This window comes from Bubalus kerabau, chromosome 14, assembly GCF_029407905.1.
Source record: "Bubalus kerabau isolate K-KA32 ecotype Philippines breed swamp buffalo chromosome 14, PCC_UOA_SB_1v2, whole genome shotgun sequence".
In the NCBI taxonomy this organism is placed as follows: Eukaryota; Metazoa; Chordata; class Mammalia; order Artiodactyla; family Bovidae; genus Bubalus; species Bubalus kerabau.
Genome location: NC_073637.1, coordinates 35,561,096 through 35,585,178, shown reverse-complemented (window position 1 = coordinate 35,585,178; position 24,083 = coordinate 35,561,096). Strand labels below are relative to the sequence as shown.

Below are 24,083 nucleotides of genomic sequence, written 5' to 3'. Positions count from 1 at the left end.
ACTTAGCAGCAGCAGCAGCATATAATATAATATAATACAGATAAACAACAAAGTCCCACTGTATAGCACAGGGAACTATAGTCAATATCTTATAATAACCTATAATAGGAAATAATCTGAAAAAGAATTGATGTGACATGAAGCCTAGCATATAGCATAGATGTGTGCTCAGTTGTGTCCAACTCTTGGTGACCCCATGGACTGCAGCCTGTCAGGCTCCTCTGTCCACGGGATTTTCCCGGAGTGGGTACCATTTCCTTCTCTGAGATATACGTATAAAACTGAATTGCTTTGCTGTACACCAGAAACTAATACAACATTGTAAACCAACTATAGTTCAAGAAAATGAAAAAGTCAACTTTACATGTAAAAAGAGAAAAGCAAAGCAATGTGAACAGGAGGTATGGTTGCTGAGGGTGGGAACAGTGTGGCCTGCGGGCCTGCAGGGCGCGGACAGAAGTGTCAGGAAGCAGCCGTGCCAGCGTCAGGCTGCCAAGAACTGACCGTCTGGCCCACGCAGCCATGGACACACACCATGACTGCCAGAGAAGCTCATCAAAGGTCAGCAGCGTCAGTTTTCACAGACAACGAGAAAAATAAACACCCCATTAACCTGTGGATCCTATTCTATTTTGCAACACAGAAATTATTACTTTCAACTCAAGCCAACAATTATTTCCTGAGTCATGGCGGCCAGTTTACTGAACTGTATCCTTACCGTGAGCTTGTCCTAACCGGAAAACGAATAAGCAAAGCATTTCAGCTGCCCCTGCCTTATGCAACTACCATGCCAAAAAGAACAACAATAAAAAAGAAATTGAACTAGGGAGCAGACTTTTTAAAGACCTTCTAAATATGTCTAAGGATTAACCCACAAAATTGAAGGCAGTTTAAAAACTCTTCTGTAGTCAGTCTTATACAAGATACATCTTCTAAAATACTATGCTGAATTTTCAAGTTCCAAATTCTTCACGTGTGTTTGTTATCATTTTTATCAAAGGCTTTTGTAATCAAATTTCATGATTGAAAACGCACTTTAATTAGTTTTCTTTTTTTTCTTTCTTTCTAGTTTTTGGTGGCACTGCTTGGAATGTGGGATCTTAGTTCCCTGACGAGGGACAGAACCCCTGCCCACTGCATTGGAAGCTCGGTGTCTTAACCACTGGACTGCCAGGGAAGTCACCTAATTAATTTTCTTAAAAAAAAAAAAAAAAAGGATCGAAGCTTCCAAAATCTTGGGAGGACTAAGCACGGGTAAACTGGGACAGTAGTTTCTGACTTTTCCACATCTGCTGCCTGTCAATCCAACAGAATACAATGAACAGGGAAGGCTACATCAGACACTGCCTGTAAGTGTCCAGTGGGAGCACAGGTGTGACAGGTTGATGCTTTCCTGTTTCATCATCTCCTGCCTATCATGAGGAGAGCAGCTGAAAGGTAGTTTACACCATGGATTATGCGGTGGTAGAGTCTGAAAAACCAGTCATTTTGAGTTAAAGAGGATCCTTAAATTTGTCCATTTGTAAGGAATTTAGAAGGAAAAGAAAAAGCAACAGGTAACACAAGGTCACCGCGCACACAGTTTCGTGCCACGTTACCAGGGAAGGGATGACATCAACAACCAAAGTCACCAAGGGCGTGCCAAAATGACCCCAGAAACGAGGGATTTGGCTCCGTTTAGTGGTGGTGGTGACGGTGATCAGGGCAGGGGGAGTCCCAGATGTGCGCGCTAAGTTGCTTCAGCTGCATCTGACTCTTTGTGACCCTAGGGGCTGCAGCCTGCCAGGCTCCTCTGTCCATGGGATTCTCCAGGTAAGAATACTGGAGTGGATTGTCGTGCCCTCCTCTAGGGGATCTTCCTGACTCAGGAATCGAACCCTGAGTCTCCTGCACTGCAGGCCTGGAAAGCCCAAATCCCTTTAATCATGACTGGAATGGAGATGACATTCTTCATCTCAGAGCTATCGGGGGATGGCTTGCGAAGAAGAACTCTTCCTCAGCTCCAACCAGACTTGTGTCTTGATCTTTTACCTCTGTCATGAGAAACATAAAAGAGGGCCAGATGGAACATCCCTTGGCTGTAGAATCGAGTGCCTCATAAAATAACTGTAAAGTCAATGGCCAGTGTGAGGTCCGCTTAAAATGCCCTGTTTGAGAAATGTCTTAAAGGGGCCCCCAGGAGGCAGATGAGTCCCAGTGTGTGAGATAGTATTACCTCACTGGCACATGGCCCGGGGGGAGACCAGCTTAGGAGCGGGGTTTTCTGTTCTGTCTTATGCATGCTGGGGGAGGGGACCCAGGGTGGGTTTGGGGGCAGAGTGAGGAAAGGGAAGAAAAAAGACAAGAGGGAAGAGAGAAGACAGAAAGAGATGGTTATCATGGATCCTCAAAAGTCCAAGTTCCTTTGTCTTGTTTGATGCTTACACCTTCCCCACCACCACCCAGCTTCTCCTGGCACCAATAAACTGACCTTTAAAAGAAGGGATCTGACAGCTTCCCAGATGGTAAAGAATCTGCCTACAATGCAGGAGACCTGGGTTCGAAGCCTGGGTCAGGAAGATACCCTGGAGAAGGGGATGGCAACCCACCCCAGGATTCTTGCCTGGAGAATCCCATGGAAAGAGGAGCCTGGCGGGCTACAGTGCACAGGTTGCAAAGAGTCGGACACGACTGAGTACAAGCACAAGCAAGCACAGTATATGTGTGGCTCGCCTGTGCTAAAAGAAAAAAGGAATCTGAGACCAGAGCTCAGAAGGCTTGAGGGAGGGCGGGGCCACCAGCACATCCCGAAGGGCAATATTCTTCGGTTTCTCTAGGACAATATCAAAACGGGTGACACCAACGAAGTCCATGTTCCTTTGATGGAATCATTTCTCCCAAGAGGATTCATGAACTGAGGCTGTGCCTCAGTTTCCCCTCAGTAAGGTAGTAAGGACAGGTCCCTCCTGCCCCACACGGCATGCTTCTGACAGACCTGCCTGAGGTCTCAGCAGGGAGTAGAAGGTCGTGAGCAAGGGCTGACCCCGTCACTAGGTGTTTGGGGTCCTCCTCCCCGACCCCAGAGTACAGGGAGGCGGGGGGCTACTTGGGGGCGGGGGCGAGGCTAGAGGGAAGTAAGAAGACGGCCCAGGGCTGGTCTTCAAGCTTCTGTGTGTCAGGCACTATTGTCTCCATGATGTGCTGAGACCTTCCTGTGCGTCTCGACTCTAGGTTCGCCGACCCCCACTTTCCCCCTTCACACAGCACCACCCTACAGAGCTTCTGAGCCCCAGCGTGGCTGCTTTTATCACCGCAGCTAATTAAGGACCATGAACAAGGAAGCGCCTTGTCTTTCCTCCAACGTCAGCTCTACCACGCTCTTTACATTCCCACGATCCCTTTTGTGATACTGAAGTCACATTTCATGAAATCTCTAACTTGTTGCCATGACGCCTCTCCAGCAAATCGACGTGTAAGAACCACCAGGAAAATAATTCTCCCTGCTTTCTCCCAGGGCTCCCGAAGGTCATTCTGTGTTCTCCCCCTTCCCGTCATTCCATGCTGCCAAGCACCATCCAACAAGCACACAAGCACGAGTGAGTAAAGGCTCTGAGACACATCTGGTTGTGACAGTGAGTTGTTTTCAAACAAAAATGACAGGTCCGTTCCCGATGACACAAGACGGTGGAGAGAGCTGTTAGAACATGCATGCACCCCAAGCTATGCTCTGAGCGACAAGGTGAGGGGCGGAAATGAGTTAAAATGGTTCGATCATGCAATTATTGGGAAAGAAGCTGCCAGGGAGAATAAAAAAGTCTGAATACCTGTGCAGGTCATAGCTTCCTCCATCTTTATTTCCTGATGTAGGAAAATATAAGAGTAATTTATGTTAGCTTTAGAACTCATAAAACCACCCCCTCTGTCCTGCTTCATGCACAACCTCTAAATCCTAGAAAGAAACATATCGTGTGAAATACAAACAGCGTCGGAGTCCAACCGAGCTTTTCTGTTAGGTTCAAAATGAGGATGGAAAGCTATAAATAAAAAAAGGGTTTAAAATGAAACATACTGGAGTTTACATGAAAAATAGGTGGGGGTGAGATAGGAGAGTCCATTTCAAAGTAATAAGACGAGTACTTCCCAAAGTCCAAGTAAGTCTCAGGAATAGTTAACTTTTGGTGACTTTAGACCAAACCTTGGAAAAAAGGGCCGACAATCATCTCTCTTAGGAATCGTCTAGAAGTGGACTGCTTGAAGTGTAACAGCAAAAACAGGCTCCACCTGGCATGTCACTCAACCATTCAGAGGCTTGATCAGGTTTCACTAAGTACAGCTGCCATGTCATCACCAATAAGAGGGCTATGAGCTTTGGGGAAGAGATATCTGGGTGTCATATTTCTAGTGCCTCTAATGGTTGTTCCAGTTTCCAGGCTGTAGGTTTTTTTTTTTTTTTTCTTCAGGATTTGAGGAAAAGGTCAGATACACCAGATATCTGAAAAGATTTAAGTTGAGTGGAGCTACTAACCAAAAATCTGGACTCTCCTGGCTGGTGATGAATTCCACCAAGGCATGAATGGAGGGGTGGGGACTGACAGCGGTGATGGGACCGCCCACGGGATGTAGAATTTTCAAGCTGCAACTTGCAGTTTGAAAGCCTCCGGGACCCAATACTGGTGGAAGTGACTGGTGACGATGCTGCCATTTCAAGATGCATCCTGGCTTCTCATCCCCATCACTCACATGGCCCAGGGAGCTGCCTGCTTTTATTACTGGTGATGCTGCTGATGCCGACTTACAGGGGACCCACAGAGACACAGGCCCTTAAGGGCACTGAGAAAACCCAGCTGCCAACAGAGGAGTCTTGCAGATTGCTCCCCACTGCCTATGGGTCCAGGCTTCCCAGGTGCCACTAGTGGTGAAGAACTCCCCTGCCAATGCAGGAGACGTTAAGAGACACAGGTTCAATCCCTGGGTCAGGAAGATCCCCTGGAGAAGGGCATGGTAACCCACTTCAGTATTCTTGCCTGGAGAATCCCATGGACAGAGAAGCCTGGTGGGCTACAGTCCATGGGCTCTCAAAGAGTCAGACACAACTGAGGTGACTTAGCACATAGCACGGAGAAGGCAATGGCACCCCACTCCAGGACTCTTGCCTGGAAAATCCCATGGACGGAGGAGCCTGGTGGGCTGCAGTCCGTGGGGTCACTAGAGTTGGACACGACTGAGCGACTTCACTTTCACTTTTTCACTTTCATGCATTGGAGAAGGAAATGGTAACCCACTCCAGTGTTCTTGCCTGGAGAATCCCAGGGATGGGGGAGCCTGGTGGGCTGCCGTCCATGGGGTCACACAGAGTCGGACACGACTGAAGTGACTTAGCAGCAGCAGCAGCAGCACATAGCACGTGCCTATGGGTCAAACTCTTGGCCCTTTTGGGGTTGACATGTTATGCCCTTGGCCAGCTCCAGCACTTTCTCCTTCCTTCTATGGACAGCTAATATTTACATTTCTATAGGAATTATGAGAAAATCAGTATTCTCATTAACCAGGAAAGAGCTGGGGCAGACACTGGAAAGAACTACTCTCCAGGAGCCAAAGGAGGAATGAGTGAGTTTAGCACTGCAGACAAGGGAGGGAACTTCAGGCTGATTCCGTGTCAGCCCTCTTAAACTTTCAGATCTCAAAACAACATCCTGCCCAAACATCTCTAGTTTCAGACAGGAAATACTGGCAAAAGAAATCTAATTCAGTATGTCACGGGCAGGTATCCAATTGGGTAAGTTTCAAACTCTGACAGGCAGAAATAGGGCATTGTGTGTTTCCATTCTAATTCTCTTTAATAAAAAAAAAAGGATTTCTCAGTTGACCTAGAGTATCTCTTATGACTGTTGACAGCAATAACAAATAAACCCCCACCGCTTTCATCCCATCTTCCAATGGATGCTTTCATCAGATACTGAGGTTTACTAAGAGAATGCATCTTTGGGAGAGATGGAATGAAATGCCCACTAAATCTTTGGGGGTATTAAATTTTTCATTAGTGCACCCAGAGCTAAATTTATTGAACAAAGAATGTTTGGAATTGCCTGGAGAGTTTCCCCTATAAGGGTCCCAAACAATACGCTTTCACATCTTCTCTCCCCAGCTATATGTTTCAAAGGCAGAAAACCTGACCACAAAGAGAATTTTCCAGGTGCTACAGAAAGAAAAAAATTCTTTTTTTCTCCTTACCAACTTCAAGGCCCTTGGGTCTTGGGTTGCACTGCTTATACCCTTGGCAGCTCCTGAGCTCCATCAGCTGCAGGTGGAGCTGATTCAAAACGCCCCGTTCGACTGTGTGCACGGTGTTGGTGAGCTGTGGACGAAGAGGCCAGGACGACAGCTTTGAGCTCATGTTCTCCTTATTCCATTTTCAATAGCTTCACAAAATGAGAACATAGTGACTTACCTGATAAGGATCTGTATTCATATCAAAATACTCCAAAAAGCCAGTGGCAAACTCGCAGAATAGAAAATTATGCGTCTCATTAACTGTCCGCAAACACCAGTAGGTGTTATTGTTAGAGCTCGTGCAAGCACAGAAGGATCCCACTGTTGGTAAGAAAGAAAACAAAGGGAAGAGAGTCAGACAAGGTGGCAGCCTAGCTATTTCAACCTTTTCTTGTCTTCACATTTTTAAGTTCATATTTTCTCTCTTGCAAACACTGTGTGGGTGGACATTAAAAGTACTCTATTTCCTCTGCCTTCTCTGTACAAATTTGCTGTGAGATTAGGTGAAGATGGAAAAAAACAGTGGCGACTCATGAAGGTGAAGTTTCAGGCCTGTTTGTCTGCTGTCCCCTAAGTTCTGCTGGGTATTGATCTCTAAAACCGAGTGATGAGTGGGGAGAAGGAAGGAGAGTATCAGAACTCCTATTTATGGTTGTTGTCATTTTTTATAAAAAATGAAAAAAAAAAAAAAAAAAAGGTTGCTTAATAAAAAGATGGACCCAGGGCCTTAGCTTGTTTTGAATGTCAGATGGTCAAGTGTTACAAATGGGCCCTGGAAACAGGGGATTCTGCAGTGTAGATGGGCTTGGAGAAGGCCTGAATCCAGCTCAGAGGATTTAAGGATGTCGAAATTTGTAATGTGACAGACACTCCACAACACTTGAACAGGAGATGGACAGTTACCATGAACAGCTCTTGTACCATGCAGAGGTTCACTGGTTAATTTGTAGAACGTATGTGAAAGAGCTGTCAGATTAAAGCTGCTACTGTGTGTACATGTCCACCCCAAACTCCCTAACGCCCCCCATCCTTCCCTGCTGGCAACTATAAGTTCATTCCTTAAGTTCTGTGAGTCTGCTTCTGTTTTTTAAGTCGTTGTGCATGCGTGCTCAGTCACGTCTGACTCTTTACGACCCTGGACTGTAGCCCAGCAAACTCCTATGTCCGTGGATTTCCCGGGCAAGAATACTGGAGTGGGTTGCCATTTCCTACTCCAGCGGATCTTTCTGACCCAGGGATCAAACCCAAGTCTACTGTACCTCCTGTACTGCAGGTGGATTCTCTACCACTAGGCCACCTGGGAAGCCCATGTAAACATAAGTGCAAACACAGACACTGAAATCAAGATGCATGAAAACAGAAAGATAAAACAAAAATGGTCATAAGATAGGCCTTCGGTCCCCTAAGAATGGTCTGTGGGTTCCTTGAAGTCTCCAAATTCAGTCTGAGCAGCACTGACCTGGGAGGCCTACTGCGATCCTTTCAACTAGAAGATCTGGTGTTTTAGCTACTCTGTGGGCTGGCTGGCCTTCATGCGAGAAGCTGGTATTATTGAAGGGGACTGAGAATAAATCTGACAGAGTCCCTGTGTTTAAGGAGTTTTACTTCCTTTTGTGATATGCAGAATGTGTTCTTGAAGAAAGCAGAAACGAAGTATATTTGGGGTAAAAGTGTTCATCCATTTATTCAGTTACTTAGTGACGGAGCAGTCTTGCTGGGCCAGAAGTCCGTCAAGGGCTGGGGACCTTGTGAAATATCATTGGGAGAAAAACCCATGGAGAGCTTGGCATTTTCAAACAAAAGACCAAAATAAAAATTTCTAAAGAAAAAAAGTAATTTAGAGGCAAAAATGATTCTAGTTGTTGGTATAGAAAAATGATACGATACTTTAATCTAGAATCTTTCTAGATTCCTGGATTCAAGCTGCTGAATTCCTTAGTCTAAGTAACTGGGTGAGCTGCTGGCTGTCCACATGGTGGCAGGAAGTAGCATTTTTCTTTTTTTTTTCTTTTGTCAGCACTATGCAGCCTGTGGGCTTCCCAGGTGGCACTAGTCGTAAAGAACCCGGCTGCCAATGCAGAAGACATAAGAGACGCAGGTTCGATCCCTGGGTTGAGAAGATCCCCTAGAGGAGGGGATGGCCACCCACTCCAGCATTCTTGCCTGGAGAATCCCATGGACAGAGGAGCCTGGAGGGCTACAGTCCATAGGGTCACAAGGAGTCAGACATGACTGAAATGACTTAGCATGCATGCATGCATGCATGCTCAGCATGTGGGATCTTAGTTTCCTGACTAGGGATCGAACCCTGGTGCCCCCGCATTGGAAGGGCAGAGTCTTAACCACTGGACCAGCAGGGAAGTGCAGGAAGTAGCACTTAGATGGAGCGACTCACGGTTCCAGAACGGGGCCGTCTGCCAGTGGCTGTTGTCATGTGTGAAGCAGGTGAGGCCGGGGAGGCTGCACTCCTCGCCCTTGCGCTGCCTCCTCTTCTCCTTCCTCTCTTTCTTCCTCCTGCGGTTCTCCTTGTAAAGCTGCAGTTTGCTGTCTACTTCTTGAGCGGCTTCTCTATTTCAACAGAAGGGACGTTTAAATGATCAGAAAGCACTTTTTCAAGTAAGAACAGGTTGCTATGAGTCTCACACACATATTCAGGCATAAGATAATGGACACACAATAATAGATCGCCTTAAGTTTTCAGGGCTTCTCTGGTGCCTCAGATGGTAAAAAAATCCTCTTGTGATGTGGCAGACCTGGGTTTGATCCCTGGGTCGGGAAGATCCCCTGGAGAAGGGAATGGCAACCCACTCCAGTATTCTTGCCTGGAGAATTCCATGGATAGAGGAGCCTGGTGGATTACAGTCCACGAGGTCACAAAGAGTCAGACACAACTGAGCGACTTTCAGTTTAAGTTTTCAGAGGGCCTCAAAGCATGGAATATAATCAGTGATATTGAAGAAAAACTCATTAAGTGACAACACCCTTAGCATTTTACTATCTCAACAGGATCAATATTTTCTTCCTTATTGAATGCAAACGTTGATGGAAATAAATGTCAATGTGAATCAGAAGATTCCAGTAGCCTTGCCCTTTGGACAAGTGGCTCAACCTCCTGGCAGCTCAGTATCTATCAGCCATGAAATCAATGATTGGTTGGATTAGATAACTTGAATTAAGTTTCTAGAATTCTATTGACAAATCCTACAAAACAGGCTTGGAAAGAATTTTTTTAAAAAGTGTTTTTACTTTTTCAATTTTTTCATGAAGGGCTCAAATTTTGTTGGGGCTCAAATATTAAATTCCTCTTATATGCTAATTTTACTATTATTTTAAAAAGATGCCGATTTCTTCCAGCTTTCAGAATTCAACATGATTGCAGGCTGCTCTACAGAACACAGGGACCTAATTTAGTGAGTCCACGTGTCCTGATCACTGCCCACAGAAAGCAGTGCATGAAGGACAAGGCAGTTACCAGCCAGTGTATCGTCAGAGGGAACACTGTGTATTGTCAGAGGGAACACGTGGAATTAGATTAGAGCCCCATGAGATGCCCCCTCATGGGATTCCAAAAGCAAGGATTGCCTCTGTCCCTTGGCAAGATGTGGGCTTGTTTTCAACTTCTTGAGCTAACACCCTCCCAGCTGCATCTACTTTTCTCAAGCTGCATCACTTGGAACAGAGTTCCAGTCCCCTTTCAGAAACGCCCAGCAAACAGTCCCTTCACTCCCAGGAAATGTAGCAAATGGTTACTCACTTGAATGGGTGAAGGTGGCTCTTTAATTTCTCTTGCTTTTTCACACCTTTCTCTTTGTTGTAATAGCTGCAGGCAATAAGGTTAAAAAGTGAGTTTGCTAATCATGCATTTCATCAAATAGTTCATTTATAAAATGGAAGCAGAATGGAAGGTAGGCAGTTACTTTGTTATATGTAACAGTCTTAACGGGACTTTTTTTTTTAACCTTTTGTTGGGTTTATGACATATTTAATTTGACTGAAATGCTTTAGATCGTTATAATATGCATTAGGGAATTCCATTTATTAAACTTTCTATTGGTGAAACAGAGGCGAGCCTCGTGCACGTCACTGAAGCTTGTGTTTTGAAGATGATTGTGTGTGGGACGCGCACACACACCTCTGTTTACTGCAGCCACACTCCTCAGGCTTCCTTCTCTTCAGATGCCCTCTTACTTCTCTCAAATTCTTAATTTTATCTTGCAAAGCTTCAATCTGGAAAACACACACACCAACAATGACATCGTACGGTCAAGATCTTCTATACGAGGTAACTTTCTTTCCACCCTGTTTTCCGTGTTCCATAATTATAGCTCTTCATCTGAGATAACAGTTTGGAAACAAGCTGAGCACAGACTAGGTCTACCTCTCTATACTGTCCAATGTGTTATAATAAGCATTAACAGCTGGCTCTTTCATAATCGAATCATTCTGCTCACAGATATTTCAAGAGGTCAGGCTTTTCTGTCTATTTTGCTTTCTGTCAGGACTATCACTGTATCACTGGAGAAAGAGAAGCACCTTGTTCTTCTATTTTCCACCTAATTATCAAAAAGGATGAGTGTACACAGCAGGGCTGGCGAGCAGAGTTTGCAACTGGAATACACCTGCCAATCACGTGGCTACAGCTCACCTCTTTATCAATGAAGGCCTTGTGGTCCTTCCAGGCTCTGGCTGATTGATAAAGTTCTCTCTCACAATGGATTGTATCATTTGGAAGAATAAAGCACCTGCAAAAACAAGCTACATTAGAAATAGGTTTCTAGTCTAGTATCAGAAAACATTAGAGGGACTTCCCTGGTGGTCCAGTGGTTAAGATTCTGCACTCTCAATGCAGGGGGCAGAGGTCTGATCCCTGGTCGGAGAACTAAGATCCCATATGCCACATTGCCAAAAAGTAAAACACAAATAAATTTTAAAAATGCACCTAATGCTGGTTCCGAGGCTCTTTGGAAAACACTTAAAAAAAGGCAAGTAGTTTAAAAAAAAACATTAGGAATAGTAGAGGGAACTTCATTATCTAAATGCTTAACTTGGATGCTAGCATTAATTTGGAGCTGAGCCATAAACAAGGATAAGTGGGAATATTTCCTGGCAACTGGCAAGGTCAGAGGATGGTGTCAGAGAGACATCATCACAAAGTGAGAGGCAATATTCAAGCATAACCCCAAACTCCATTTCTGAAAGCCCCACCAAATACTGTAGGAAAAGAATGAGGTTCTCACAGCCGTAATGGAAGTGACTGACTTGAAGAAATACAGAGTTAGAAGGGGTTTATTCATCCAGCTCATTATGTTATGAAGAGCCTGACTGAGGGGCCTCTTTCAATGTGAAGTAAGAAGCAGCCCCAGGGATGGAGAGCAGGTGAGATGGGGTCGGGGTCTGTCAACACTGAAAGAGAAACCAAGCTGGGTCTAAATCTTTCAGTATCCAACCATAACCATCACAGGAGCCTAGAGACCCTTGTCCCAAAGATAAAAGTCCTGGCAGTCCTCATGGCACCCTGCCTCCCTAAAGATGAAATGAAAAGAAAACAAAGATACTGCTAATGGATTTGGAAAGAAAAGACTTCTCTATCAAGAGAGCACACAGATTTTGGAAAGATGAACAGGGCAGTCGGTCAAAGCCGAGGAGGAGTCATCTGCCCCACCCCACCTCATCTCTGTGATTCTCTGGGATCTGGATAGGTCAGGTGTTTTTGATCTCACATCCATCCCCAATCTATACCATCTTTCTGGAAGCTTCTCTAGGACCCAGAGCCTCCCTTGGGCTGTATTTTATCTCTGAAGTCCTGAGGGTAAACTGCTCTGAGCCACGGTGACCAGGCAGCATGGGGCACCTCTGCAGTCTGGGTAATGATTCGTATGTGTTTTCTAGACCCCACAAAGGTAACTGCTTCAGAGCAGAGCTCCATGCCAGCTGAGTCAAGATGTGGCGGCATCACTCTGTCTCAGGGCCCAGCTGATCAGCCTTCACGTGATACCGACCCAAAACAAAAAGTGTCCAAATCTATGACAGTCTGGATTCCTGTTGCTTCTTACTCAGTCGTGTCTGACTCTCTGTGACCCCAGGGACTATAGCCCACTAGGCTCCTCTGTCCATGGGATTCTCCAGGCAAGACTATTGGAGTGGGTTGCCATTTCCTCTTCCGGGGGATCTTCCCAACCCAGGGATGGAACTCGCATCTCCTTCATCTTCTGCACTGTAGGCGAATTCTTTACCACTGAGTCTCCTGGGAAGCCCCCCTCTTGATTCTTAACCCTCAGTTATCACGTGGGCCAGCACTTGGACACTGCCCTGCTGAGCGATATTACTTTTTGCAATGGGGAAAAATCGTGACAATATGGAGGGATGGCTTTAAACTCAACCCCCGTGACCACAGAGCCTTCTTACTTGTGCGTCACGCGGACGGTGGCGGGCAGGCCCACGACATTGCCGCTGTCCGCCAGCATTGTGTGCCCGTCACCACCGCCAGTCGCCTGGTGGCCTCCGGGCCCCTGGCGGCCTTCATCATGACGCTTGGCAATGTTTCTTGGCCGCAAGACCTGCAGTTCTTCTTCTTCCAGGTTGATGTCATATATTTCGCCTTCAAATTCGACTGACAAGGAACGTGTCTGCCGGGTATGGACAAATCTGGGCTTGTACTCTGGAAATAAGGGAAGACAAGTTATCACAGACATCAGGGTATAGTTTAGGAGGGATGAAAATGATTGCCAGGCTTGGGGAGCATTTTGAGTGGGGTGAGTAGCACACACGGCCTTGCTAGCTGGCCCGAGGGAATTCACGTGGGAAGAGGCAGGCTCTGGTCCAGGCTTGAACAGCGCAGAGTGGTGTGCTTTTCTGGACCTTAGGCCCTTCATCCCTCAAGTGAGGTAGTAGGTCAAGGTGATCTCTAAGACTCTTTCTGCTTACGGTAGGCTGTGAACTTCTACTGCCTTAGTCACTCAGTTGTGTCTGACTCTTTACAACCCCGTGGACTGTAGCCCACCAGGCTCCTCTGTCCATGGGATTCTCCAGGCAAGAATACTGGAGTGGGTTGCCATTTCCTTCTCCAGGGGAACTTCTATTGAGTTGGCTAAAAATTTGTTTGGATTTTTCTGTAAGATGGTATGGAAAATCTGTAAGATGGTATGGAAAACGAACTTTTGGTCAACCCAACATTGTTTTCAATGTGAACTACAAGGCAGTTTGGATAAAACTATAAATAATAGTAATGACTATAATTTAATAAGCTTTTGCTATGTATTATTTCCTTCACGCATGTGTGCTAAGTCGACTTAGTCCTGTTCAACTATGTGTGACCCCATGGACTATAGCTACCAGGCTTCTCTGTCCATGGGATTTTCCAGGCAAGAATACTGGAGGAGGTTGCCATTTCCTTCTCCAGGGGATCTTCCCAACCCAGGGATGGAACCCACGTCTCTTATGTCTCCTGCGATGGCAGGCAGGTTTTTACCACTAGCGCCACCAGGGAAGACCATTTCCCACGTACATATTTCTAATGCACAATCATGAAAGACAAGTATTATGATAATAAATCCTCACATTAAAACAAAACACGATCAGATTGTCAAACCAGGCTCATGAATGTGGTGTTCTCATCTCTATGTTATGACGAGAAATCTGAGGCTCGAATGCTACGCATCTTTTGCAAGGTGATGCAGCCAGCAGTTGTGGGAGCTTGGACTATAAACTATCAGATTCTAAAGATGACAAAGTTGCCCCTTTTGGACTGGGCTGCCTTTTCAAAAAGGTAAATGGCTCAGATAATGAAGAATCTGCCTGCAACATGGAAGACCTGGGTTCGATCCCTGTGTTGGAAAGATCACCTGGAAGGGAATGGCAACCCATTCCATTATTCTTGCCTGGGAAATTCCATGGACAGAGGAGCCTGGTGGGCTACAGTCCATGGGGTTGCAAAGAATTGGACGCAACTGCTTGACTAACACTTTCACTTTCAAATGTTCCAGACACCTTCTATTTGCACAAATAATAAGAGATTGCTCTAAGAAAAAAATTGAACTTTGCAAATGCTTTCATCAGCCAATGGACTAATGGCAGATGGACCTGGCAGATGGAGAATAATGCCAGGGGGAGGCCAGTATGCTTTCTGGTCAACATAGACCACTGTCAAAACTCATTGTGGGCTAGGTAAGAGCTTTAACGTGCAAACATGGGCTCCTGCTGCTCAGATGCACTCAGGCTCTGTGGGGGCACACTCAGTGCTCTGATGTGTTGACCTTGCTGCTAAAGTAGGAAGAAAGGGCACACATAGGCTGCAGAATCCGAACCGTCTTGCTCTCTGCTGCTCTGAGATGGAATGCCTCTTTGAGGGGGATCACTGAGAGTGCTCACAAATTCCACCATGACGGAAAAGAGGAGCATCCAACCCCTGTTCTCCACACAGCTCGAAAAAATGGCCCTAGACTTCTCCGGCTTGTGCTCAACACGGAAAAATCAGTGTGCTTTACGGTCAGTGCCTGGGGAGTAACACTGAAGTTCTTGGGAGAGAAGAGGCAGCCTCCACCTTCAAGCTGGACACTGGGGATGGTTTCTGTTAAGGGTGAGGGTCTGGGTCCTCTCCTTTGTCATTTTCCCATTAGAAATCTTGGTGTGAATTATTAAACCTGGCATTTTCTTTCAGGAGGAAAGAAAATCTCCCAAGTCAATGATTTTCAGCCTTTTGGATTATCGATTCCTTTAAAGTTTAGCACCCAGAAACGTGCATATATACACAAAGAATATACTTAAAATTTTGGATAAAATTTTAGAGGGCTCAGTGGTCATGTATGGATGTGAGAGTTGGACTGTGAAGAAAGCTGAGCACCGAAGAATTGATGCATTTGAACAGTGGTGTTGGAGAAGACTCTTGAGAGTCCCTTGGACTGCAAGGAGATCCAACCAGTCCATTCTAAAGGAGATCAGTCCTGGGTGTTCATTGGAAGGACTGATGCTGAAGCTGAAACTCCAATACTTTGGCCACCTCATGTATGTAAAGATTTGACTCACTGGAAAAGACTCTGATGCTGGGAGGGACTGGGGGCAGGAGGAGAAGGGGACAACAGAGGATGAGATGGCTAGATGGCATCACTGACTCGATGGACATGAGTTTGGGTGAACTCCGGGAGTTGGTGATGGACAGGGAAGCCTGGCATGCTGCAATTCATGGGGTTGCAAAGAGTCCAACAGGACTGAGCAACTGAACTGAACTGATGATCCTATAAAGTTCACCTGTGGAGTCTGGGTTTAAGAAGTCTGTTCTAAGGGCTCCCGTTGTTCTAGTCTATGATTTGATTTCTTGGTTCAGAATTTAATGTATTTTGCTTTTCAAAATCAGTACATAAAGGCATTATCACGGAAATGTCACTTTTCATACTTAGCCACTAGATGGCACTAGACTCTCATTGTTTTATGGAAGGTGCCGTTTCATAGGAATCTGATAGCTGCCTGATAAGAGTTTTTATAAAAATGCTCGGCAGTGCTTTTCATACTGAATTCGACTAGTTAGACCCTACAAATCAATGAGAGGAATTAGAAAAATACATTGTCCTAAAGCAGACAAGCTTTTTTAAAAAAAAGCATGCATGCTTCTCTTTATTAGTTAAATGCATAAGCCCTGAATTTTTTCTTCCAGTATACAAAGAAAGCCAGATAACATTATCATTTCCAGAAAAAGATGTGTACAAGTCTGAGAAACTCCTAGTAGTCTAGAATCTATGTTTTCTTTCTTACTATTCAGTTGTTCTGATCTGCTGTAGATGTAAAACAGAAGAATGCAAGGAATATCTGGATCCTCATCACACAGGAAAACAAATTATGAAACTAACTATGCCTCCCATTGTACCACGTTAAATTTAATGTTTTATAGTGAAAGTGAAAGTTGCTCAGTCATGTCCGACTCTTTGCGATCCTATGGACTACACAGTCCATGGAATTCTCCAGGCCACAACGCTGGAGTAGGTAACCCTTCCCTCCTCCAGGGTGTTTTCCCAACCTAGGGATCGAACCCAGGTCTCTCACATTGCAGGCAGATTCTTTACCAGCTGAGCCACAAGGGAAGCTCAAGAATACTGGAGTGGGTGGCCTATCCCTTCTCCAGAGGATTTTCCCGACCCAGAAATCCAACTGGGGTCTCCTGCATTGCAGGTGGATTTTTACCAACTGAGTTATCAGGGACATGCACATATACATAAATAATTTTATGACATATATTTTTTAGCGACTTATACTGTTAACTCATCTTCTAGCTGAAACTTTGGATTTCCATTTTCTTTTTTAAGTATGCATATGTTTGTGTCTGCCGCTTTTACAGAGTATATTTTCATTCTAAGCTTAATATTCACAAAGCAACATTTCAAATGACCTCAGCCTTCATATTTTAAACAGAACCATTATTTGCTTTTAGCCCCAAACCTATGCATTGATGATATTTAACATGTAGATGGATCAAGGCTTGTTTGCCTTCCTAACGGCCATGCCTCAGCCTGCCATTGAGAGGGTCACAGGCAACGGCTTACTTGGGGTCCCCTGGTTCCGCAGGAACTGCCTCTGATTCTTTCTCTGGCTCCTGCTGGCCCGATACCCGGACTCGCCACAACTGCACTCTTTGTCCTTGTCGTGGAAGCCACGAAAGAGGGGCCGCGTGCTTTGTCGGACAGCGAGCAGATCACCAGAGCCCTTGCACTTGTGAATTCGAAGCTTGCCAGACGTGTCCTCGACGCACTGCCACTTCTGCAAGAGCCAACGTGAGAGCCAGTTACACATCCACATCAGGTGTTTCTGATTAAGGACTGCTGCTTTTGTTTTTAGAACCCTGGCAACACTGTTAAAAAGAACGCATGAAAAAAGGCCAGCTTTCAAGTGACCCTGGAATAAGTTGACTCCTGTTCTCTTAGTTATTTCCTTCACTGCAGGCGAATACAGATGACCACGAAATCACAGGAAATCAGAACTACCTCAATGACACCAGAGCCAAGAACTGATACATAAATCCTCAGCATCCAGACTAAACAGTCTTGAATGAAACATGGAAAAGCCCTTACTTAACTCACCAAGCCACAGAGCACGGCTGTCAGGGCTGTTTTCACCAGACCCGTCTTTTTTTCTGGAAAAAACAAACTTGGCTGCTTTGTTCTCTGCCCTTGAATTTTTAATTCGAGGCCAGTAAGAGTGGCATATGAGGAAGACAGAAATGAATTTAACCTGAGTCCATCATGGGGGCGAGCCAAATTTCATACACGCCAGACAAGAACATTTGCTTCTCTGGTAGCTCAGGTGGTAAAGAATCCGCCTGCAATGGAGGAGACTTGGGTTTGATCCCTGCGTCAGGAAGATCCCCTGGAGAAGGGAATGGCAACCCACTCCAGTATTTTTGCCTGGGAAATCCCATGGACAGAGGAGCCTGTCAGGCTACAGTCCATGAGGTGGCAAAGAGTCGGCCACGACTGAGCGACTAACATGCATACACACATAGACGTGAGCAGATGAGCCGGGCTTCCTCTGTGACTTTTCTTATCCTTCTACAAACAGTGCACACTCTTAATTGGAGGCTAATTACTTTACAATATTGTGGTGGTTTTTGCCATACACTGACATGAATCAGCCACGGGTGCACATGTGTCCCCCTATCCTGAACTCCTCTCCCTCCTCCCTCCCCACCCTATCCTCTGGGTTGTCTCAGAGCACCAGTTTTGAATGCCCTGCTTCATGCCTCGAGCTTGCACTGGTCATCTATTTTACATATGGTAATATACATGTTTGAACGCTATTCTCTCAAATCATCCCACCCTTGCCTCTCCCACATAGCCCAATAGTGTGTTCTTTACATCTGTGTCTCTTTTGCTGCTTTGCATACAGGGTCATCGTTACCATCTTTCTAAATTCCGTATATATGTGTTAATATACTGTATTGGTGTATTTCTTTCTGACTTACTTCACTCTGTATAATAGGCTCCAGCTTCATCCACCTCATTAGAACTGACTCAAATGCATTCTTTTTTTATAGCTGAGTGATATTCCATTGTGTATATGTACCACAACTTCCTTATCCATTCGTTTGCCGATGGACATCTAGGCTGCTTGCATGTCCCAGCTACTGTAAACAGTGCTGCGGTGAACACTGGGGTACATGTGTCTCTTTCAATTCTGGTTTCCTTGATGTTTATGCCCAGCATGGGGATTGCTGGGTCGTATGGCAGTTCTACTTCCAGTTTTTTCAGGACTCTCCACACTGTCCTCCGTAGTGGCTGCACCAGTCTGCATTCCCACCAACAGTGTAAGAGGGCTCCCTTGGCGCTAGGCTTTCTTGTTTGAGCTTTCTATTAAGATAGCTACAGAGGTGGGACCTCCCTGGCGGTCTAGGGGTTAAGACTCCATGCTTCCACTGCAGGGGACGTGGGTTTGATCTCCAGTGGGGGAACTAAGATTCTGCATGCTGCACAGAGAAGCCAAAAAAATATATATATATATACAGCTACAGAAATTTCCAGCTTAACTCTGGATGAATATGACGCAGCATCACGTCTCAGTGCCCCCTCCCCCATTTTATGGGTATCAAACCTGGCTGAAATAATAGCTCTTTGCCTGGGGGTTATTTCATGGGATCTTCTATAACTGACTTAAAGATCTGATAATCTTCCTATTTTCCCTTTTCTCTCCCTAAAACATTAATCTGACAAATGGGAAGAATAATGACATTCATTTCAAGTTGATCATGGTTGTTACAACATGGTACAATATAGAGTTATCAAACTTTTGTGTTCCCCCCCCCCCACATCCATATATGAGTATTACCTGTGTACAATTTTTTATTGATACTTTTTTTCTTTAAGTGAAGAGTTAGTTGCTCAGTCACATCTGACTCTTTGCTACCCTATGGACCGTAGCCCACCAGGCTCCTCTGTCCCTGGATTTCTCTAAACAAGAATACTGGAGTGGGTAGCCATTCCCTTCTCTAGGGGAATCTTCCCAGCCCAGGGATTCAACCTGGGTCTAAAGAGTCAGACATGACTGAAGTGACTGAGCGTGCACTCCTGTACTGCAGGCGGATTCTTTACCATCTGAGCCACCAAGGAAGCCCCTTTTTCTTTCAAATGGGTGTATTTCTAAACTGTGGACAAAGCCATAATATTTGTAGAATTGTGTGTTTGTTGTGCCAGTTTTATATTTTCAAATATACATGAAAATAAATGAAAAAATGATTAGATAAAAGATGTTTTTTCAGGCCTTTTGTGAAATGATCTCGCATATCCCCTTGTTATACCTGTGTCTTTGAGGACTATTTTGATGCAAGGTAAAGTTTGGCACTGACACTAGAGTACAAAATGGTGTGCAACCCTTCACAATGGACCATCATGCTGAGCCACAGTTTGCTTTCTCTTAACGGAGTCACATGTTTTCCCAGGTGGCACTAGCGATAAAGAATCCGCCAGCCAATGCAGGAGATGAAAGAGATGCAGGTTCCATCCCTGGGTCAGGAAGATCCCCCTGGAGAAGGGATGGCAACCCACTCCAGTATTCTCACCTGTAAAATCCCATGGACAGTGGAGCCTGGCGGGCTACAGTCCAGAGGGTCGCAAAGAGTCAGACACAACTGAGCGACAGAACACACACGTGGCGTCAGTAGCTGCAGAATGATCACAGCAGCCTTTGCACTTCTACCTGTGCGTGCTAAATCCCTCAGTCGTGTTTGACTGTAGCCCACCAGGCTCCTCTGTTCATGGGCCTCTCCAGGCAAGCACAGTGGAGTGAGTTGCCATGTCCTCCTCCAGGGGACCTTCCCAACCCAGGGGTGGAACCTGAGTTTTTTGTCTCCTGCACTGGCAGACAAGTTCTTTATCACTAGGGCCACCTGGGAGGCCCTATCATAGAGCTCCCAAATCCCTGCTATCTAGAACGTGTTCTGTAATTTCACTTTAGCCCCTATACACTCTGTGCTGTTGAATTAAACTATTTCAAGACACACCAGGTAACAACCTTCTTTAGTGGTTTGGCCAGAATGTTTTGAATGTAAATCTCTGTCCAGAGAGAAGCAGGAGCTCAAGAGACAAGACAAGTAACTACCTATTTACAAAACCAAGAAAAGGCAAGAAGTCAAGAATAATCTAAGGACCAACTAAATTAGAGATGATTTAACTTGACTCAAACAACAACAACAACAAAAAAAAACAAATATGAATTCAAACTGATATGGCACATGGAAGTTATGAATACATCTGATCAGTGGTTCTCACCTTGGCTGGACACTGGGATTTTTCCAAAGCTTCCCTGGTGATTCTATTGTGAAGCTAGGTTAAAGATCACTGCTTTAGATTCACAGCTGGTTACTGGACCTCTTTGCAGTGGGATCCCACAGGAGGGCAGAAGGTATACTTTTAGGTCTAAGGAGCTCAGGTGGATGGCCTTTGAGAGGGATGTGCATATTTTTGAGTGTGAAGAAATGTACTGATGTGACCTGCTTAGAAAATGGCTCCAGTTGAATAGATGGACACTCCCAGCTCATCTACAATGGCAGAACTGTGTGCTTTATGAGTAACCAGTTCTCCTCACTCTCTCCTAACCCTAACCCTTTGTTGTTGTTCAGTCACTAAGTCGTGTCCGACTTGTTGTGACACCATGGGCTGTAGCCTGCCAGGCTCTTCTGTCCATGGGATTTCCCAGGCAAGAATGCTGGAGTGGGTTGCCATGTCCTTCTCCAGGGGATTTTCCCACTCCAGAGATCGAATGCAAGTCTTCTGCATTGGCAGGTGGATTCTTTACCACTAAGTCACCAGGGAAGCCAACCCTAACCCTTACCCTAATCCTAACCAGAACAGTTAGTTGATGAATGACACAATCTTCACACATTCTTAGCTGAAAACTGCATGGAGCTGGTGCTTTGCAGTTGTTTTTTTTTTTTTTTTAACATGGAGATCAGTGCTTTCTAAGCTTGGGTTTGCTGCACTGCATTCCTAGATACGGCCAATTCGCTTGAGGAGGTGCCAGGAAATTCTCAGAAGAGTTCTTGGAGGGCTTCTCTGGTGGTCTAGGGGTTAAGAATCCCCCTGCCAATGCAGGGGAGGTGGGTTTGAACCCTGGTATGGGAAGATTCCACACGCCCAGGAGCAACTAAGCCCTTCAACCACAATTACTGAGCCCATGTTCCTAGAGCCTGTGCTCCACAACAAGAGAAGCCACCATAATGAGAAGCCTGTGCACCGCAATGAAGAGTAGCCCCCACTCTCTTCAACTAGAGAAAGCCCATATGCAGCAACAAAGACCTTGTGCAGGCAAAAATAAAAAAATAAAATTCTTGCTCATGAAAAGTGTCTAAAATAAATAATATTTCACAGCTCCAAAATGTTTGGGAATCAGTGGTGCTTGAGTTTTTATATCATATATCTGTCTTAAATCCAAGACACATCCATCCACCTGAAATTCTACCTCATGCATTCAAAAATCAAGTGTTGATTACTTAATGTTTGTAGTAGCAAAAGAAGACATCAGTGGATTCAACTCACAGCCAAGCAGAAACTTAATTCAAGAAATACTCTATTTTTTATCAGACAGAAAAATGTGGCTGTCTTTATTCTTAAAAAAATGATGGCTTTATGTCTTTCTGTGTTCCAATTTATATCAACTTCAGTGCAAACACTAATTTGTAAAACACAACTGTACTGAAAACCTTCCTTAGTTTTAAAACCACAACGCATTAAAATTTTTCTTTTTTTGTCCTGGAAGAGCTGAGGGGACAAGTAGATTTCTGTAGAAAAATAGAGGCAGAATTTTTAGTGACTTATCCTATTTGGATTACAACCCATTAGCCAAATTCCTTGTTGATTTCTGATGGGACAGAAATGAACAAAAAGTGTGTTTCTTTCCTGAAGAGTTGAATTTAATCCCATCTAAGGTCTAGCATGGTCATTGGCACAGATGACATATCATATAAAATCAAACATACATACATACATTCATGCATGCACATGTATACACATGTGCATATACATATACCCCCAAACACTACCTATATATACATTCTTGTATAATACAGAAGTCATTGACAAAAATGCCAATTATTTCCTGTACCACGGACTCTGAACAAGTCATAGACCCTATTAGATAGAGTAATTAGCTCAAGGCTTTGAAAATCTCCTTAGTGGCAAGCATACTAGGAATTTTAATGAAATGTCATTACCACACGTGGGCCACAGTCATTTTAGTGTTCTATATCATGACAATTTTTATGGCTGAGCAATAAAACCTGGAAATAGCAGCAACTCAAATGGTCATCTTACTTGGAGAGTTTATAGACGGAGGTGGAGAAAGAGAATTTTTAAAGGAATAGCTCTGAAACCTACTGCAGATCATTTACATGCTCCTGGTAATGAGATGGTTTTCCAGTGCAGAAGAGTTGCTGGAATCAGATGAGAGCCTGAGTTCAGGTAAGGCTAATGGGACCTGAAGTACATGCCCCTCCCGAAATACAGATGTCAGACTGCCTCACTTTTATCTACGCTCTTGGACTTTTTTGGTAAATCGGTTAATGGCCAAATCCAGTTTTCTCCATTTTCTCCAACCACTTACTCCTGCAAATTCCTTTTCTGCTTTCTGGAACAACATCAATTCAACCCTCCTCCTCCTCCCTCTCTGACGTCTTAGTCTGTGTTGATAATTTAGCACATTCATTCCACAAATACTTCCGCACATCTACCATGCACAAGGTGCTCGATAAAACTATTTCAGTAATTCCAAAGTTATTATTATTTCATGTGAGCCCTTCCAACTATGCTGAAACTTGGGATGAAGGGGACGGACCAAGCCTCACGCATGAATCATTCCCTGACTTTAACTCAGCATTTAATCACTCTGTTTAGCAACTGTGTCTAAGTGCTTTGGATGGATTATATTGGGTTGACCAAAAATCTTACAGAAAAAAATGAATTAACTTTTTGCTGAGCCGATATATAACTGAAGGTAAGTCACACCTGAGGAAGAAGAGAAGGTTGGCTCTTTTGTTTAAAGAATCATGTGTGCAGCTGTTTGGGTGGAATCCAATCTAAGGGGAGATGTCACATTATCATCACCTATTAAACTCTTACTTGATACCAGGTACTGGTCTAGGGTGTTTTATACAAAAATTTATTCATTTAATTTCCACAATAACCTAAAGTGCTATGCTGTGCTTAGTCTCATCCAACTTTTTGTGACCCCATGGACTGTAGCCCACCAGGCTGCTCTGTCCCTGGGGAGTCTCCAGGCTAGAATACTGGGGTGGCTTGCCATACCAGGGGATCTTCCAGGGGATCTTCCTGACTCAGGGATCGAACCCAGGTCTTCCACATTGCAGGCGGATTCTTTATCTTCTGAGTCACCAGGGAAGCCCAAGAATACTGGAATGGGTAGCCTATTCCTTTTCCAGGGGAACTTCCCAACCCAGGAATTTAACCGCAGTCTTCTGCGTTGCAAGCAGATTCTTTACCAGCTGAGCTACGTGGGAAGCCCAACCTAAAGTACTACCATAATTCATTTATTAGAGTAGGACTTTGTAGCACTGAATATCACCTATCTTCTGCCTGTGACCTGGGAATGGCATTTCATACACATATTGATGTGGCTTAGTGGAAAAATCTGGACTTTCAAGCTAGAAAAGCCCGATTTGAATACATTAAATTTATCACACTGCTATAGGATGGGCAGCAAGTCAGGTACACCATCTAAATTTTTATAGGGTCATGAGCAGTAGAGGTAACTCATAGGAAGAACTCAGCACATGGCAGGCATTCAACAAGGGAAGTTGTTATTATTATTATTATTACACACACACACTTCATTATTTATAGAAATTT

The 24,083-nt window shown here is 44.7% G+C and overlaps 1 protein-coding gene across 8 annotated transcripts in view; it reads right to left on the bottom strand.

The window, feature by feature from the left end:
• The window catches only part of SULF1 (sulfatase 1), a 188,769-nt gene that overhangs the window by 6,938 nt on the left and 157,748 nt on the right, over positions 1–24,083 (bottom strand). For 5 of the 8 annotated variants that reach the window (XM_055546204.1, XM_055546205.1, XM_055546206.1 and 2 more), the window contains 9 exons: positions 16,779–16,992; positions 12,655–12,907; positions 10,895–10,991; positions 10,382–10,476; positions 10,004–10,069; positions 8,645–8,817; positions 6,428–6,570; positions 6,211–6,334; positions 3,804–3,837 (listed from right to left, as the gene is read on the bottom strand). In XM_055546204.1, coding sequence (XP_055402179.1) covers positions 3,804–3,837; positions 6,211–6,334; positions 6,428–6,570; positions 8,645–8,817; positions 10,004–10,069; positions 10,382–10,476; positions 10,895–10,991; positions 12,655–12,907; positions 16,779–16,992 — 1,199 coding nt within the window. Of the gene's footprint in view, positions 1–3,736; positions 3,838–6,210; positions 6,335–6,427; positions 6,571–8,644; positions 8,818–10,003; positions 10,070–10,381; positions 10,477–10,894; positions 10,992–12,654; positions 12,908–16,778; positions 16,993–24,083 lie in introns of those variants that run through there. The other 3 variants (XM_055546203.1, XM_055546201.1, XM_055546209.1) reach the window with 2 other exon arrangements.